The sequence below is a fragment of the Scyliorhinus torazame genome, chromosome 12 (genome assembly GCF_047496885.1).
Source record: "Scyliorhinus torazame isolate Kashiwa2021f chromosome 12, sScyTor2.1, whole genome shotgun sequence".
In the NCBI taxonomy this organism is placed as follows: Eukaryota; Metazoa; Chordata; class Chondrichthyes; order Carcharhiniformes; family Scyliorhinidae; genus Scyliorhinus; species Scyliorhinus torazame.
This window is the reverse complement of record NC_092718.1, coordinates 5212720-5232662: the sequence shown is the minus strand read 5'-3', so window position 1 is coordinate 5232662 and position 19943 is coordinate 5212720. Positions and strand designations below refer to the sequence as shown.

Here is a 19943-nt window from a genome sequence, read left to right as displayed (position 1 = left end):
AAAAAAGTCCCAATGTTCAAACCCACAACACTGGTCAGGGACTGACACTGTAACACTGGTCTAACCATGAAGTGGCAGATTTGAATTGTCTTCAGAATCACATAGAACACAGAACATACAGTGCAGAAGGAGGCCATTCAGCCCATCGAGTTTGCATCGACCCACTTAAGCCCTCACTTCCACCCAATCCCCGTAACCCAATAACCCCATCTAACCTTTTTGGACACTAAGGGCAATTGAGCATTGGATTGGATTGGATTTGTTTATTGTCACGTGTACCGAGGTACAGTGAAAAGTATTTTTCTGCGAGCAGCTCAACAGATCATTAAGTACATGAGAAGAAAAGGGAATAAAAGAAAATACATAATAGGGCAACACAACATATACAATGTAACTACATAAGCACCGGCATCGGATGAAGCATACAGGGTGTAGTGTTAATGAGGTCAGTCCATAAGAGGGTCATTTAGGAGTCTGGTGACAGTGGGGAAGAAGCTGTTTTTGAGTCTCTTCGTGCGTGTTCTCAGACTTCTGTATCTCCTGCCCGATGCAAGAAGTTGGAAGAGTGAGTAAGCCGGGTGGGAGGGTTCTTTGATTATACTGCCCGCTTTCCCCAGGCAGCGGGAGGTGTAGATGGAGTCAATGGATGGGAGGCAGGTTTGTTTGATTGCGGTCCTGGGCCGAGCAGTTGCCATACCAGGCTGTGATGCAGCCCAATAGGATGCTTTCTATGGTGCATCTGTAAAAGTTGGTAAGAGTCAATGTGGACATGCCGAATTTCCTTAGTTTCCTGAGGAAGTATAGGCGCTGTTGTGCTTTCTTGGTGGTAGCGTCGACGTGGGTGGATCAGGACAGATGTTTGGAGATGTGCACCCCTAGGAATTTGAAACTGCTAACCATCTCCACCTCGGCCCCGTTGATGCTGACAGGGGTGTGGACAGTACTTTGCTTCCTGAAGTCAATGACCAGCTCTTTAGTATTGCTGGCATTGAGGGAGAGATTGTTGTCGCTACACCACTCCACTAGGTTCTCTATCTCCCTCCTGTATTCGGACTCATCGTTAGATCCGGCCCACTATGGTCGTATCGTCAGCAAACTTGTAGATGGAGTTGGAACCAAGTTTTGCCACGCAGTCGTATGTGTACAGGGAGTAGAGTAGGGGGCTAAGTACGCAGCCTTGCGGGGCACCGGTGTTGAGGACTATTGTGGAGGAATATTGTTCATTCTTACTGATTGTGGTCGGTTGGTCAGAAAATCGAGGATCCAGTTGCAGAGTGGGGAGCCAAGTCCTAGGTTTTGGAGCTTTGATATGAGCTTGGCTGGGATTATGGTGTTGAAGGCAGAGCTGTAGTCAATAAATAGGAGTCTAATGTAGGAGTCCTTGTTTTCGAGATGCTCTAGGGATGAGTTTAGGGCCAGGGAAATGGTGTCTGATGTGGACCGGTTGCAGTGGTATGCGAATTGCAGTGGATCAAGGCGTTCTGGGAGTATGGAGGAGATGCGCTTCATGATCAACCTCTCGAAGCACTTCATTACGACTGAAGTCAGGGCCACTGGTCGGTAGTCATTGAGGCATGTTGCCTGGTTCTTCTTTGGTACCGGTATGATGGTGGTCTTCTTGAAGCAGGTGGGGACCTCGGAGTGGAGTAGGGACAGGTTAAAGATGTCCGTGAATACCTCTGCCAGCTGGTCCGCACAGGCTCGGAGTGCACGACCAGGGATCCCCGTCTGGGCCCGTCGCCTTCCGAGGGTTCACTTTCAGGAAGGCCAATCTGACTTCGGAAGCTGTGATGGTGGGTATGGGTGAATTATGGGCTGCTGGGGCACTCGCCAGCAGATTGTTGGTTACCTGCTCGAACCGAGCATAGAATGCATTGAGTTCATCGGGGAGGGGTGCGCTGCTGCCAGAGATACTGTTCGGCTTCGCTTTGTAGCCCGTTATGTTGTTTAGTCCTTGCCACAACCGCCGAGAGTCTGTCTGTGACTCTAGCTTGGTTTGATATTCTCTCTTGGCATTCCGGATGGCTTTGCGGAGGTCGTACCTGGATTTCTTGTATAGGTCAGGGTCATCTGCCTTGAACGCCTCAGATCTATCCTTCAGTAGGGAGTCAATCTCACGATTGAGCCATGGTTTCCGGTTGGGGAACGCACGTACTGCTTTCTTTGGCACGCAGTCATCCACACATTTGCTGATGAAGTCTGTGACGGTGGTGGCATACTCATTTAAGTTGGTCGCTGAGTTCTTAAATATGGACCAGTCCACTGTCTCTAAGCAGTCACGCAAGAGCTCTTCATGGCCAATCGACCTAACCTGCACGTCTTTGGACTGTGGGAGGAAACCGTAGCACCCGGAGGAAACCCACGCAGACACGGGGAGAACGTGTAGACTCCGCACAGTGACCCAGCGGGGAATCGAACCTGGGACCCTGGCGCTGTGAAGCCACAGTGCTATCCACGTGTGCTACCTTGCATCGGATACATTCGCAATCCTAAGAAATTAATCTAACAATCAACTGTCTCCTAACAGCAAAAGAAGATTCATTATAAGAAGGAATTGAGAGTGACAGAGGCAGGCTGCCACATTTCACACTACTTTACAGATTACTTAGTCACTTACCTTGTCCCAACACAAAGAGCCGCACTGTCATATTGACAAAGATCCAGGAGAAACCCAGGAATTGTACCAGGTTGTACATAAATAAATAACCTTTCCTCATGGTGACATACGCTTTTGTGAAGGAAAAAAAAAAAGTTAATGCTGCTGGAAAGAAAATTGTCCCCATTTTAATTACCTCAGTTAAGAACATGAGATATGAAACATACAACAGTATTAAAAACAAGCTTTCCCAAACCTTCAGGTCCATTAAATATAATCAGAACAAAGCAGTGAATAAATACGCAAATAAATAGGGCTGGTCTCTCTGGCCAGATTGCTAAGGCTCATTCTGCCAACTAGTCATGCTGTACGACACAATGAGGAACACCTATTCTGGGCGTAATTGCAGCGTCATCATTTTGAACAAACTGGATTTGATGATGTGGGTTATGCTTGTGTACTTCAAAGCATTTGGCAATTTTAATCAAATGGATTACTTTCCTCCCACTCTCCTTTAGGTTATTTTCTAAGTCGGTCCCTCTGTGCCTTGGTGCATTCCCAAGAGGACAATGGCTACCCTCTTCCCTGACCATGAAGCTCTCTTCCAAGTCACTTTGAAGAGTGACTCCAGGGTCATTCATTCTCAGGTTCTCTTTCCAGGCAGGCACTCTCCCCCATTGGAGCTAGCGGGATCAACACGTAGGGAATTATAGGCACAAAGGTGCATCATTGGTAGATATCACACAATATTTCTCTTTCAGAGGGTTGGTGCACTCGATGGGCCGAATGGCCTCCTTCTGCACTGTCGGAATTCTACGATACTGGATGCTAAAACAGGCCCTGTGTAATTGTACTTAAATTGAGCCTAAATTATCTCACTTAGAAACAATTCACTGTAATTATCTGATCCCACACAAGCTAAAAGGACTTCAGAATAATTACGGTTAATTTCAATCCTTTAATCAAACCAGTCCCATTTTCCACCATCCAACCCTGGGCCATGTAAAGTGGAAAATACAGAAAATGAGCCAGTCTTGTGTGGCACAAGAAACCCTCCACTAACCAGGAAGCAAAGTCAGGAATCTACTCACTCAGTTTAGAAAAATATAAAAATATGCAGAGGCACATGGCACTCTGTTGCTGTCACAATCACAGCACCAGCACCACTGTCATTGTTAAGCATACATGATCCTTATTAATACAAAAGGAAGGAAGTTATGCCAAATCTTTATAAAACATTGCTTAGTCCTCATCTGGAGTGAGTCCCACCCCTCCATCTCAATTCAAACAGTGATATGTTACAACGTTGTTGCCAACAGAAAAACACATAAAAATATTGAAAATAGTTTAACACTACTTTTATATAACAGGGTCTGATGTTCACAGACTGTCCAAGAACGTTGTTTATTGACACTTCTTGTGGTCTCTGGTTTTATTTGACTATCTAGCATTACAATGGAATCCCTGTACTTACAATTCTCCTGAATTCTTGATTCCAAACTTATTCTATTAATTTCTTTCTCTTCTTCCTACCAATGAAGCAGAGCAAGTGTAGAATTACTATAGTTATAGTCCCAAAATATCATCCAGTTTATTCGAAGATACTACTCCTGTTCGTTCAGGGAAAGATAGCGCAAACAAATCCAGAGCTCCCTGGATGACAAAAGAGATAGAAATTAAGGTAAATAAGAAAAAGTGTGTTTCTGACAGGTGTCAGGTAGACAATATAATTGAAAAGCAAGCTGACCATAGGAGGTTCAGAGGAGAAATGAAGAGGCAAAAAAAAGAAGCAAAGAGGGAGTATGAAAAGAGACTGGCAGTCAGCATAAAAGGAAATGCCAAAGTCTTCTTTTTATCACGCCTTTACTATTGATATGTCTATATGAGTAGGGCCAATAAGGGACCTAAAAGGAGATTTACATATGGAGGTAGAGGACATGACTGAGATATTGAATGAATGAATACATTGCATCTGCCTTACCAAGGAAGATGATGCAATCCAAGCCATGGTAAAAGAGAAAGTAAGTCAGACACTAGATGGATTGAACATTGAACAGGAGGAGGTATTGGATAGATTATCTGTATTTAAAGTTGATCAGGCAGCAGGTCGGATAAGAGGCACCCAAGGGTGCTGAAAGAGAGTGGAAATTCCAGAGGTACTGGCCATAATTGTTCAGTCTCCCTTAGACTTGGCGAGGTCCTAGAGGACGGGAGAATTGCAACATTACACGCCTGTTCAAAAAAGGGTGTAAAAGATCAGCCATTACAGGTCAGTCAGTTTAACGTCAAGGTGGGGAAATTTCTAGAAACAGTGATCCAGAACAAAGTTATTAATCACACGGACAAACGTGGGTTAATTAAGGAAACGGACAACACAAAGGTTGGTGGAATTGCGAATAGCGATGAGGACTGTCAGAGGATACAGCAGGATTTAGATTGTTTGGAGACTTGGGCAGAGAGATGGCAGATGGAGTTTAATCCGGACAAATGTGAGGTAATGCATTTTGGAAGGTCTAATACAGGTAGGGAATATACAGTGAATGGTAGAACCCTCAAGAGTATTGATAGTCAGAGAGATCTAGGTGTACAGGTCCACAAATCACTGAAAGGGGCAACACAGGTGGAGAAGGTAGTCAAGAAGGCATACGGTATGCTTGCCTTCATTGGTCGGAGCATTGAGTATAAGAATTGGCAAGTCATGTTGCAGCTGTATAGAACCTTAGTTAGGCCACACTTGGGAGTATAGTGTTCAATTCTGGTCGCCACACTACCAGAAGAATGTGGAGGCTTTAGAGAGGGTACAGAAGAGATTTACCAGAATGTTGCCTGGTATGGAGGGCAGTAGCTACGAGGAGAGGTTGAATAAACTAGGTTTGTTCTCACTGGAACGAAGGAGGTTGAGGGGCGACCTGATAGAGGTCTACAAAATGATGAGGGGCATAGGCAGGGTGGATAGTCAGAGACTTTTCCCCGGGGTAGAGGGGTCAATTACTAGGGGACATTGGTTTAAGTTGTGAGGGGCAAGGTTTAGAGGCAAGTTTTTTTACACAGAGGATAGTGGATGCCTGGAACCCGCTGCCGGAGGAGGTGGTGGAAGCAGGGACAATAGTGACGTTTAAGGGGCATCTTGACAAATACATGAATAGGGTGGGAATAGAGGGATATAGACCCCGGAAGTGTAGAAGATTTTAGTTTAGTCGGGCAGCATGGTCGGCACGGGCTTGGGGGGCAGAAGGGCCTGTTCCTGTGCTGTACTTTTCTTTGGTCTTTTGAAAGCCAGTGTGGATTTCTTAAAAGAAATTCATGATTAATTAATTTGCTGGAGTTTTTTGAAAGGGTAACAGAGTGGGTTTATGAAGGCAATGCTGTTGATGTGGTATACATGGACTTCCAACAGTGCCACATAACAGACTTGCAAACTCAGATATGGTTCCTGGAATAAGCAACATGGATACAGAAATAGATCAGCAACAGGAAACAAGTAGCGCTGATTGCGGGATGTTTTTCTTGCTGGAGTTACCCAGGGGGTCAGTGTTGGAGCCCTTGCTTTTCCTGATATATATATTAATCACCTAAACATTGGAGTGCAGGGCACAATTTCAAAGTTTGCAGATGATGCAAAACTTGGAAGCATTGTGAACTGAGGATGATTGTGCCGAACTTCAAAAGGACATTGACAAGTTGGTGGAGTGGGCCACAGGTGGCAGATGAAGTTCAATGTGAAGAAACATTGTAGGAAGAATGTGGCAAGAATATAAAATCAAGAGTACAATTCTAAATGGGCGGCAGGGGCAGAGGGACCTGGGTGTATCTGTGCATCGATATTGAAGGTGGCAGCACAGGTGGAGAGAGCAGTTAATATGGCAAACAGTATCCCGGGCTTTATTAATAGGGGCATAGAGCACAAGAGCGAGGAGGTTATGCTGAACATAATGAGTCATTAGTTCAGCCTCAGTTGGAGTAGTGTGTTGAGTTCTGGATGTCGCACTGGATGTAAAGGCATTGGAGAGAGTACAGAAAGATTTACAAGAATGGTTCCAGTGATGAGGAACTTCAGTTATGAGGATAGATTGGAGAGGTTGGGACTGTTCTCCTTGCAGAGAAGGCGGCTGAGGAGATTTGATAGAGGTAACCATGCGAGGTCTGGACATTTTCATGCAGCAAGTGGTTAGGGTCTGGAATGTACTGCAAAAGGGATTTAGACTTATCTCAATAGGATGTATGTGGAGGACTGAGAGGGTGCAGGGGAAAGGGTTCTAGGTGATGCTCATTCGGAGAGCCAGTGCAGAGATGATGGGCCGATTGGCCTTCCTCTGCAATGCAACAAATCTGGGACTCTGTAAAATGGTTAAAAGGTACAATTTGGAGAAATGTCCATGGAATAAGCAGTATGGAAAGAAGGGTGATATTACAGGAACCTCACCGAGTGCTCTCCTGCACCTCAGCAGAATCTTTGTCAGACAATCATGGAATAAAGGTCATCAGCCTTTTAATTTAAATAAAAGATAAATACTTCTAAGGCTACACAATAGGAGTGTAGTACTGAGTGGCACAGACCAGGCTCGCTGTGTGACCTGCACTGTCAGCTAACGTCAATCATAAAAAAACATTAAAATCTGTACTTAAACACAAAGTACTGGTACATCCAATAATCAAATAGCCGACCAAAGAATGGCCACCTGGACAGGTTAGCAAAGGCAGCCAGTACTGGGAGGCATGGTGGCGCAGTGGTTAGCACGGCTGCCTCACAGCACTAAGGTTCCAGGTCACTGTCTGTGTGGAATTTGCACATTCTACCCGTGTCTGTGTGGGTCTTACCCCCACAACCCACAAATGTGCAGGGTAGGTGGATTGGCCACGCTAAATTGTCCCTTAATTGGGAAAAATCAATTGGGTACTCTAAATGGTTTTTTTAAAATTATCTTCTCACACTGGATTACCTCCCAAAACAGGTTACCCACTTGGGTCAGCAGTGTTGGATCATTTACCTCCCGAAACAAGTTACTCACTTGGGTCAGCAGTGTTGGATCATTTACCTCCCGAAACAAGTTACTCACTTGGGTCAGCAGTGTTGGATCATTTACCTCCCGAAACAAGTTACTCACTTGGGTCAGCAGTGTTGGATCATTTACCTCCCGAAACAAGTTACTCACTTGGGTCAGCAGTGTTGGATCATTTAAAGCAAGATGAAAGATGGAATAAACACTTGCAAAACAATATGCATTAACCACAATTAATTTCTTCCGGTGGCAGCATGTTGGAGGAGGGCGCATGTTGGACGGCTGCTGCTCGGGGCTTGATTTTTTTAGAATTAAATGCCCGGTCCCAGGGGCAGGAAGAACGATGTCCAAAACCCAAAGGTTCGCCGTTGAGTGGAAGGGTCGGCTCAGCAACTAGAAGGAAGACAGAGGCTGGGCGGGGCCGCACTGTTCACGGCAGAAAAGCTGACCAAGGTGATGGTTGGGGAACTTGAACAACAGTTCGCAAAGCACGTGGAGGTGATGAGGAAAGAGATGATGTTAGCGTTGAAAGTGCAGGTGGAGGGGGCGATTGCCCCCGTGAGGGCGGTGGTATCGAGAGCATCGGCTGAGGTGCGGGAGCAGGGTGAGGCACTGAAGGAAGTGGAAGAGGCCTTGTCATAACACAGTGATCAAGTCACCTCGATGGGAGAGGTGCTGCAGAGCGTGATGGATGCCAACAAGGGTCTGTGAGCCTGGAAAACAGATCTAGGCGGCAAAATCTGAGGATCGTGGGCCTGCCCGGAGGGGTGGAGCTCCCCAGGCCGACGGAGTATTTTGCCAGGATGTTGGAGGAGCTGTTGGGGGAGGGAGAAGATTCCCCTTGGTATGAACTGGATCATAAGGCGTGGAGGGCTATACCAAAGGCGAATGAGCCACCAAGAGCAGTGATTATTTGTTTCCGTAGGTACTGCGTGAAGGAGAAGGTCCTGAGTTGGGCAAAGCAGAAGGGGGAGGTGCAGTGGGCTGGAGCTGGTATACGTATTTACCAGGACTTTGCTGTGGAGCTGGCGAGTGGCCTTCGGCCAAGTGAAGGCGGCACTGTATAACAGCGGGGTGTGGTTCGGCATAGTGTACCCAGCTAAGTTGAGGGTGACCTACAACTCCAAAGACTTTTATTTTGAGATGGTGGAAGAGACGGAGGCATTTGTGAAGCCACATATTCCATGTGAAAGACCACACATGGAATACTATGTTCAGTTCTGGTCACCCTATTATCGGAAGGATATTGTTAAACTGAAAAAAGTGCAGAAGGGATTTACCAGGATGCTACCAGGACTTGATGGTCTGAGTTATAAGGAGAGGCTGGGACATTTTCCCCTGGAGCGTAGGAGGCTTAGGGTTGATCTTATAGAGGTCTATAAAATAATGAAAAAGAAAATGCTGGAAAATCTCAGCAAGTCTGGCAGCATCTGTAGGGAGAAAAAAGAGCTAACGTTTCGAGGCTGATGACTCTTTGTCAAAGCTATAAAATAATGAGTGTAGATAAGATAGATAGTCAACATATTTTCCCAAAGGTAGAGGAGTCTAGAACTAGAGGGCATAGGTTTAAGGTGAGAGGGGAGAGATACAAAAGAGACCAAAGGGGAAATCTCTTGACACAGAGGGTGATGAACATCTGGAATGAGCTGCCAGAGGCAGTGGTAGAGGCAGGTACAATTTTGTCTTTTAAAAAGCAGTTAGCCAGTTACATGGGCAGGGTGGGTATAGGGGGATATGGGCCAAATGCGGGCAAATGGGACTAGCTTAGTGATAGAAACTGGGCGCATGGACAAGCTGGGCCGAAGGGCCTGTTTCCTTGCTGTAAACATTTATGACTCTCTGTTCCCTGATTCCAGAGGTGGTGTCCATTCTGAGAATTTGGAAGCAGTTCAGGCAGCATTTTAAGCTCTGTTCCTGTATTGGCTAGCCCCCATCTGCAACAACCACCTTTTCCTGCCAGCTGGTTTGGACCCAATCTTTAAGTCATGGGAGGGGAAGGGTTTGGAGTCCTGTTTGTGGAGGGGAGGTTTGTCAGTTTTAAGCAGTTAGTGGAGAAATTCCAATTGTCTGGTTCCAGTCTTTTCAGGTATTTTCAGATTCACGATTGTTTGTGCAAGGCTTTCCCTCGGCACCACGCTCTTCCTTGTTCAAGAGGATTTTATCTTTGTCCGGGTCTGACTGGGAGGGAGGGGGGACGACTTCTGACATATATGACCATACCCACTCAGCGGAGTCAGCTCCATTGAGTGAGGTGAGGATGAAATGGGAGGGTCAACTGAGTCCCATTCTGGATGGTGAGGTGTGGAGCAAGGTCCTTCGCAGGGTCAATCACACGTCTTCGGTGCTCGGCTAAGTTTGACTCAGTTCAAGGTGGTCCATAGAGCGCATCTGGCAAAAGCGAGGCCGAGTGGATTTTTCTCTGGGGTGGAGGACAAGTGTGAGAGCTGCCCTCGGGGGCTGGCTAACCACACTCGTATGCCCTGGTCTGGCCCCAAGTTGGACAGATTCTGGGTCTCTTTCTTCAACACCTTGTCGAAGATACGCAATGCCGATTTGGATCCATGTCCGCTGGTGGTCATTTCTGGGGTATCAGACTCGGGGTGAACGCAGATGTTCTCCTTCATCTCTTTGATAACCTGGAGGCAAGATCTACTTGGGTGGAGATCTCCTAATCCGCCTCGTGCCTCAGCCTGGTTGGGTGACCTCATGTCTTTTTTACATTTGGAGAAGGTTAAGTTCACTATTAGAAGGTCAGTAGCAGGGTTTGACCTAAGATGGCAGCCGTTGATTTACTTTTTAAGGAGCTAGTTACCGTCAGCTGATCGGGGATTGAGTTTAGTTTTTGGGGTTAAAATTAATCTGTGCATTTTGCTTGTTAGTCTCTTTCTCCCATTGTGTAATGTTGGTTAATTGTGTTGTATGATTTTATTTAAATGTTGTACTGAACTTGGCTATAGGCGGACAGGTCAGGTGTCTTTCATGCAGCGGTGCAGACTCGATTGGCTGAAGGGCCTCTTCTGCACTATAATTCTGTGAACTACATCAGACTATTGCCAGTTTCACATCCATTGTCCAGATGGCGTGTTTTATTAACAATGTCAATTTGGTGGTTACTTGGCAATAATGTAATCAGGTTTAGAATCATTGAATTCTACAGTGCAGAAAGAAGCCATTTGGCCCATTGAGTCTGCACTGGCCCTCCAAAAGAACCCTCTAACCTAGGCCCAGTTCCCCGCCCTATCCCCGTAACCCCACCTAACCTTTTGGACACAAAGGGCAATTTAGCACAGCCAATCCACCTAACCTATGCATTTTTGAACTGTGGGAGGAAACCGGAGAACCCGGTGGAAACTCACACAGACACGGGGAGAACGTGCAGACTCCACACAGACAGTGACCCAAGGTCAGAATCGACCTGGGGCCCTGGCGCTGTGAGGCAGCAGTGCTAACCGCTGTGCCATCATGCCTCCCTTTGCGCTATGGACGAAAACTAGGTTTGATAGAGAATGTTCAACATGAATTCTCAAACAGCGAGTGGTTTTGAAGCAGAAGTAGAGAAAGGAAAGGGCAATTCTTTAACCCAATACCACTGGTAGAGCCTCCTCACTGAACTTGCCTTTGCCTGGAGTTCCATTTCAGCGTCAGACTCGTCCTGCCAACGGTCAAAATCAGGAACCAAGAATATTGGCTTCTTTTCTTGTTTGGTAAGCCTGTCCCACCATCTGTTCTCGGACTTCTTCACTGTGATAGTTACCTGTCTTTCCGTGGCCCTGAACACGGGCTATAAACACACAACAAGTTTTGGTGTAAATTTCCTGCCAGCAAGTCTATTTGCTTCATTTTTGAGTTAAAACTACAAGATATATTTATTGAAATACATTTATACAGCAGAAGCAAAAGAAAGAAATAAAATAGCAAAAAAGAGCTTAACTGTCCCTGATAGGATAAACCGATTACAGAAACCACAACGATTGTGCCATTTGAGAATCACCACAGCGTCCTGAATGTGAATTTGTAATGCACAGCGATTGGTCAGTCATCGCGTATCCAGCAACTATTAATTTGTGGGGTTTCACAAAACAGAACAAACAAAAAGTCTCGATAACTGTTTTGAAAGCTGGTTCACTAATTTCCTTCAGGGTTGGCAGTCCGTTACCACGACATAAACTGTCTTTTATGTAATTCCAGTTCACATTCTGACTTAACCTCGGGAACTAGGTTTGTGCAATGATCCATGAGCAAAAACATGTACTGAACTAGATCTAGATTATTAGCAATATTTTAACAGTTCCAAACACGAATCGTGATGTTTATACTGACTACATTACAATCCAGGTTGGATAATGGCAACTGTGAATAAGGCCATCATTTCTGAAAGGTTGCCTATAAATCTCATGACTACATGATCTTCCGCTCTGGAGTAGGTCCTCCACAATAAGCAGCAGATCAACAGGCCTAGCAATGAGCTTCCGTGGAGCCCCAGCTCTGGACACTAGAATGGTAGCATGCATTTCTGGCTACAACTAGGAGGAGGAAATAATTTTCTAAAGGTCTTAAATGTCTCCCTGCTGTAACAGTTAAAATCAATTGGAAATAGTCAACTTTCATTTGATTTGTCACTGAAATGCAATCACAGTTAGTGGTAAAGTATCAGAAATTAGTGACATACCTCAGGATCTACTGGTTCCAAAAATGTAAGGCGGAATTCGTATGCATTGTCCCCTTTTGCACCATGGCCATGTGCTGAAGGTGGATACGAAGCACATTAGAAAATATCTGACATTATATAACACATTAGACATCACACCTGTATTCAAATACCTTTGTCAGGGTCGAGAAATTATATATTTCAGTCTTGGATCAGTAGAAATTACTATACTGGGCACTGTCTATGCTGTTATCAGTGAATCTAAAGAGGTACCTATATGCAGCTGGCTTAAATTTGTATACATACAACATAGAACAGTACAGCACAGAACAGACCCTTCGGCCCTCGATGTTGTACCGAGCATTGTCCAAAACCAAGATCAAGCTATCCCACTCCCTGTCATTCTGGTGTGCTCCATGTGCCTATCCAATAACTGCTTGAAAGTTCCTAAAGTATCCGACTCCACTATCACAGCAGGCAGTCCATTCCACACCCTAACCACTCTCTGAGTAAAGAACCTACCTCGGACATCCCTCCTATATCTCCTACCCCGAACCTTATAGTTATGCCCCCTTGTAACAGCTACATCCACCTGAGGAAACAGTCTCTGAACGTCCACTCTATCTATCCCCCTCATTATCTTATAAACTATTATTAAGTCACCTCTCATCCTCCTCCGCTCCAAAGAGAAAAGCCCTAGCTCCCTCAACCTTTCCTGATAAGACCTATCCTGCAAACCAGGCAGCATCCTGGTAAATCTCCTTTGCACCCTTTCCAATGATTCCACATCCTTCCTATAATGAGGTGACCAAAACTGCACACAATACTCCAAATCTGGTCTCCGCAGGGTCATGTACAGTTGCAGCATAACCCCGCGGCTCTTAAACTCATACCCCGTTAATAAACGCTAACACACTATAGGCCTTCTTCACGGCTCTATCCACTTGAGTGGCAATCTTAAGAGATCTGTGGACATGAACCCAAGATCTCCCTGTTCCTCCACATTCCTCAGAACCCTGCCGTTGACCCTGTAATCCGCATTCAAATTTTTTCTACCAAAATGAATCACCTCGCACTTATCAGGGTTAAACTCCATCTGCCACTTTTCAGCCCAGCTCTGCATCCTATCAATGTCTCTTTGCAGCCTACAACAGCCCTCCACCTCATCCATTTACTGACCCACCCTTCAACCCCCTCCTCCAAGTCATTGATAAAAATCACAAATAGCAGAGGACCCAGCACTGATCCCTGTGGTACACCGCTGGTAACTGGTCTCCAGTCTGAAAATTTTCCATCCACAACCACCACCCTCTGTCTTCTATGTGATAGCCAGATACTTATCCAATTGGCCAAATTTCCCTCTATCCCACACCACCTTACTTTCTTCATAAGCCGACCATGGGGAACCTTATAAAACGCCTTACTAAAATCCATGTATACGACCTCAACTGCTCTACCTTCATCTACACACTTAGTTACCTCCTCAAAGAATTCAATCAAATTTGTGAGGCAAGACTTACCCTTCATGAATCCGTGTTGACTATCCCGGATTAAGCTGCATCTTTCCAAATGGTCATAAATCCTATCCTTCAGGACCTTTTCCATTAACTTACCGACCACCGAAGTAAGACTAACCGGCCTATAATTCCCAGGGTCATTCCTATTCCCTTTCTTGAACAGAGGAACAACATTCGCCACTCTCCAGTCCTCTGGCACTATCCCCGTGGACAGTGAGGACCCAAAGATCAAAGCCAAGGCTCTGCAATCTCATCCCTTGCCTCCCAAAGAATCCTTGGATATATCCCATCTGGCCCAGGGGACTTGTCGCCCCTAAGGTTTTTCAAAATTGCTAATACATCCGTCCTCAGAACATCTACTTCCTCCAGCCTACCCGCATGTATCACACGCTCATCCTCAAAAACATGGCCCCTCTCCTTGGTGAACACTGAAGAAAAGTATTCATTCAACGCCTCTCCTATTTCTTCTGACTCCATGCACAAGTTCCCACTACTGTCCTTCACCGGCCCTAACCTCACCCTGGTTATTCTGTTATTTCTCACATAAGAGTAAAAAGCCTTGGGGTTTTCCTTGATCCGACCCGCCAAGGACTTCTCATGCCCTCTCCTAGCTCTCCTAAACCCTTTTTTCAGCTCATTCCTTGCTACCTTGTAACCCTCAAGCGACCCTACTGAACCTTGTTTTCTCATCCTTACATACTCTTCCTTTTTCCTCTTGACAAGACATTCAACCTCTTTTGTGAACCATGGTTCCCTCACACGGCCATTTCCTCCCTGCCTGACAGGGACATACCTATCAAGGACACGCAGTATTTGTTCCTTGAACAAGCTCCATTTTTCATTTGTGCCTTTCCCTGATAGTTTCTGTTCCCATCTTATGCTCCCTAATTCTTGCCTAATCGCATCATAATTACCCCTCTCCCAATTATAAACCTTGCCTGCCGTATGGCCCTATCCCTCTCCATTGTAATAGTGAAAGACACCGAATTGTGGTCTCCCACAAACAAATCTAACACTTGGCCTAGTTCATTACCCAGTACCAAATCCAATGTGGCCCCTCCTCTTGTCGGCCTTCCCACATATTGTGTCAGGAACCATCCTGCACACACTGTACAAAAACCGCCCCATCCGAACTGTTCGACCTATAGAGGTTCCAATCAATATTTGGAAAGTTAAAGTCACCCAAGACAACTACCCTGTGACCTCCACATCTATCCATAATCTGTTTTGCAATTTCTTCCTCCACATCTCTATTACTATTTGGGGGCCAATAGAAAACTCCTAACAACGTGACCGCTCCTTTCCTATTTCTAACTTCGGCCCATATTACCTCAGTAGGCAGATCCCCTTCGAACCGCCTTTCTGCAGCCGTTAAACTATCCTTGATTAACAATGCTACTCCTCCACCTCTTTTACCACCTTCCCTACTCTTACTGAAACATCTATACCCCGGAACTTCCAACAACCATTCCTGTCCCTGTTCTAACCATGTCTCCGTAACAGCCACAACATCGTAGTCCCAAGTACCAATCCACGCTCCAAGTTCACCTACCTTATTCCGGATGCTCCTTGCATTGAAGTAGACACACTTCAACCCACCTTTCTGTCTGCCGGTACACTCCTGCGACCTTGATACCCTCAGTACCTCACTACTCTCAACACTGGCTTCTGGACGACAGCTCGTTTTCCCATCCCCATAACAAATTAGTTTAAACCCCCCCCCCCCCCCCCGGCCGAAGAGCCGTAGCAAATTTCCCTACCAGGATATTGGTGCCCCTCTGGTTCAGGTGCAAACCGTCCTGTCTGTACAGGTCCCACCTTCCCCAGAATGTGCTCCAATTATCCACGTAACTGAAACACTCCCTCCTACACCATCCCTGCAGCCACGTGTTTATCTGCACTCTCTCCCTCTTCCTCACCTCGCTAGCACATGACACCGGCAAAAAAACAAAGATGACAACATGGTTTGTCCTGGCTCTCAGCTTCCACCCTAGCTCCCTAAATTCCGGTTTTAAATCCCTTCGCTTACCTATGTCGTTGGTACCGACGTGTACCACGACTTGTGACTGTTCCCCTTCCCCCTTAAGGATTCTGAAAACACGCGCAAACAATTTACATCTTTACGACTTACCCAGCAGTCACTCTGTCCTCACTCTGACCGGATTCAGCTGGAAACTCCCAACAATAAGTTTTTTTTTAAAATTTACTCCCCTTCTCAGCAAGCACTCACTCAGCAACAACTGCACCCCGCACGAGATCACCTCAGGGAAAAGAAAAACTATTTACCAGTCACCAGCCAATCACTTACCTGCAGGTTGTGACGTCACGTTTCAACTTCTTTCCACTTCTACCTGCCCTCGAGTCTCCCTCTTGATCTTTACTGGGCTGGGATCCTTACAGTGATTGGGGTTTTTTTGGTTAGAGGAGGTAGGGAGGGAAACACTGAAGAACTGTTTGGGGTTTAACTGTCACTTGACAACAGCTCCTCCACAAACCACATTCTAGATACAGTGATCGCAATGCACTGATGCAAATTATCCCCGCAACAGCCAATCAGCAGCTCCACTCTGCTGCCCTCTGCTGGATGCTTGCCTTCACTTGAACACGGAGGGTGTCTTGCTCAGGTACACGTTCTGGATACAGTGACCGCAATGCACTGATGCAAATTTTCCCGCAACAGCTAATCAGCAGCTCCACTCTGCTGCCCTCTTGTAAAGGCCTGATCCCCCCCTGACTATTTGCATTTCAGTTTCTCAGCCTGTTGCACTAAACTTTGCAATTTAACTAATTTCAAACAAAAGTATATTACACGAAAATAAGGACAGAATGTGACATCTACTCCACACTCAACCTGATCCTCTAATCTCACTTCACCTGAAGACTATATTCGATCTTTTGCAGCTGATTTGGAAGATAAATGGAATGTTGTCTTTATTAGAAGCAGAATGGAATCTAAAAGCAGGCAAGCTACGCTACAGTTGTACACGATGTTGGGGCGGCACGGTGGTTAGCACTGCTGTCTACGGCATTGAGGACCCGAGTTTGATCTCAGTTTATCAGAACAATTTGTTTACAACAAGATCCTGTCAGCAGCTAAACACCAGCACCCATCGGAAATGTTACAAAACAGTGCCATTGTTTTTCTTTGATCAGGAAACAAATTAGTTTATAATCCAACCATTTGAGTTTTGACTTCTGTTTACACAACAGAAAAAGATGAGCATTACAATCTTACCTCTGAATGAGAGGGTGTTTTCAGTGATCTTGATATCAGGTTTCTGTTGAAAGAGAGAACAAGTCACCAGTTAAACGGACAGGATTTTCTCAGGTCTACTCTGCTTGCAATTCATAAGAACATAAGAACGAGGAGCAGGAGTCGGCCACCTGGCCCCTCGGGCCTGCTCCGCCATTCAATGAGATCATGGCTGAACATTTTTGGACTCAGCTCCACTTTCCGGCCCGAAAACCATAACCCTTAAGCCCTTTATCCTTCAAAAAACTATCTATCTTTATCTTGAAAACATTTAATGAAGGAGCCTCAAGTGCTTCACTGGGCAAGGAATTCCATAGATTCACAACCCTTTGGGTGAACAAGTTCCTACTAAACTCAGTCCTAAATCTAATTCCCCTTATTTTGAGGCTATGCCCCGTAGTTCTGCTTTCACCCGCCAGTGGAAACAACCTGCCCGCATCTATCCTATCTATTCCCTTCATAATTGTATACGTCTCTATAAGATCCCCCCGCATCCTTCTAAATTCCAACGAGTACAGTCCCAGTCTACTCAACCTCTCCTCGTAATCCAACCCCTTCAACTCTGGGATTAACCTAGTGAACCTCCTCTGCACATCCTCCAGCGCCAGTACGTCCTTTCTCAGGTAAGGAGACCAACACTGAACACAATACTCCAGGTGTGGCCTCACTAACACCTTATACAATTGCAGCATAACCTCCCCAGTCTTAAACTCCATCCCTCTAGCAATGAATTCCATTTGCCTTCTTAATCACCTGTTAACCAACTTTTTGCGACTCATGCACTAGCACACCCACGTCTCTCTGCACAGCGGCATGTTTTAATATTTTATCATTTAAATAATAATTCCTTTTGCTATTATTCCTGCCAAAATGGATAACCTCACATTTGTCAACATTGTATTCCATCTGCCAGACCCTAGCCCATTCACTTAACCTATCCAAATCCCTCTGCAGACTTCCAGTATTTGCACTTTTTGCTTTACCACTCATCTTAGTGTCGTCTGCAAACTTGGACACATTGCCCTTGGACCCCAACTCCAAATCATCTCTGTAAATTGTGAACAATTGTGGGCCCAACACTGATCCCTGAGGGACACCACTAGCTACTGATTGCCAACCAGAGAAACACCCATTAATCCCCACTCTTTGCTTTCTATTAATTAACCAATCCTCTATTCGTGCTACTACTTTACCCTTAATGCCATGCATCTTTATCTTATGCAGCAATTTTTTGTGTGGCACCTTGTCAAAAGCTTTCTGGAAATCCAGATATACCACATCCATTGGCTCCCCGTTATCTACCGCACTGGTAATGCCCTCAAAAAATTCCACTAAATTAGTTAGGCATGACCTGCCCTTTATGAACCCACAACTGCGTCTGCCCAATGGGACAATTTCCACCCAGATGCCTCGCTATTTCTTCCTTGATGATAGATTCCAGCATCTTCCCTACTACCGAAGTTAAGCTAACTGGCCTATAATTACCCGCTTTCTGCCGACCTCCTTTTTTAAACAGTGGTGTCACGTTTGCTAATTTCCAATCCAAGACCCCAGAGTCTAGTGAATTTTGATAAATTATCACTAGTGCATTTGCAATATCCCTAGCCATCTCTTTTAGCACTCTGGGATGCATTCCATCAGGGTCAGGAGACTTGTCTACCTTTCGCCTCATTAGCTTGCCCATCACCACTTCCTTAGTGATAACAATCCTCTCAAGGTCCTCAGCTGGCATAGCCTCATTTCCATCAGTCACTGGCATGTTATTTGTGTCTTCCACTGTGAAAACCGACCCAAAAAACCTGTTCAGTTCCTCAGCCATTTCCTCATCTCCCATTATTAAATCTCCCTTCTCATCCTCTAAAGAACCAATATTTACCTTAGCCACTGTTTTTTGTTTTAAATATTTGTAGAAACTTTTACTGTCTGTTTTTATATTCTGAGCAAGTTTAGTCTCAAAATCAATTGATGTTCTTTAACAGAAAAAAGAAATAAATTACAAATGTACAAGCAACAAACAAAAACATTTAAAGCAATATTTCTGTAAATCAGATCAGGACCAGCAACATGCCAATGCTACTCAATAAGGTTTACAATGCCATTACAAGGTGTCTGCATTCCTGCTCATCTTGGAGGGGGACAAAGGTGAGTGGGGAGCATAAGATCTAAGACAAAAAATTGAAATGGCATGTAAAACAATAAAGGTAGAATTTGTCTGCAAGCAATTAAAATATTTTTCTTATACAATTAGTTTCAGAATAAATATTTGGGTAAAACAATTTTAGATCAATTACTGGACTGAATCCAGACAGAGAATCTGTAAATGCTAAACTAAAACTGAGCAGCTAGGGCAGACCTTTCGACCAAAAATTAATCTTTCATGTCACAGATGTTGACGTTGAGACTCAAGTCTGTTCTCTGAAACACCCTTCCGTTATTTAACCATCGTAGCTAATGAATTAGCCTGCTTATCCTTCACCTTCGCAATTCACACTTTGAAATTTCGAAGATCAGCCACCCACACATCAATCGTTTCCAGAGAATTTAGTGACACATTGGAGCTATAATAACTTTTATTATTGTCACAAGTAGGCTTACATTAACACCGCAATGAAGTTACTGTGAAAATCCCCTAGCTAGATGGAGGATCCAGCCTAGTATGTGGATCATGCACAGAGATAAAGTCATTCAGCTGAACCCAACTTTAATAAATTCCACTATCTAAATTTATATGAAATATAATAAAAATTCACCCCATTTCACAGCAACGCAAGTATGAGCCTGGGTGACTTTTCCTGCTTGTTCCTCCTTTTCCGATGGGAAGTACCTAGTTTCTCCCCACTGGCCAGATTTCCAGTCTATGGAATATGCCTATCCTTACTTTAATCCACAAAACTGTCCTTCTGTCAGCCCTGAATATATGCATTTACTA

At 45.0% G+C, this 19943-nt stretch overlaps 1 protein-coding gene across 1 annotated transcript in view; it reads right to left on the bottom strand.

Annotated features, from left to right (window-relative positions):
- Window positions 1-19943, bottom strand: part of LOC140387357 (very-long-chain (3R)-3-hydroxyacyl-CoA dehydratase-like) — a 48540-nt gene that overhangs the window by 8995 nt on the left and 19602 nt on the right. Inside the window, exons 2-6 of the mRNA XM_072470315.1 lie at window positions 16997-17039; window positions 12266-12339; window positions 11209-11377; window positions 4071-4121; window positions 2618-2728 (exon numbers count right to left, since the gene is read on the bottom strand). Coding sequence (XP_072326416.1) covers window positions 2618-2728; window positions 4071-4121; window positions 11209-11377; window positions 12266-12339; window positions 16997-17039 — 448 coding nt within the window. The remainder of the gene's footprint in view (window positions 1-2617; window positions 2729-4070; window positions 4122-11208; window positions 11378-12265; window positions 12340-16996; window positions 17040-19943) is intronic.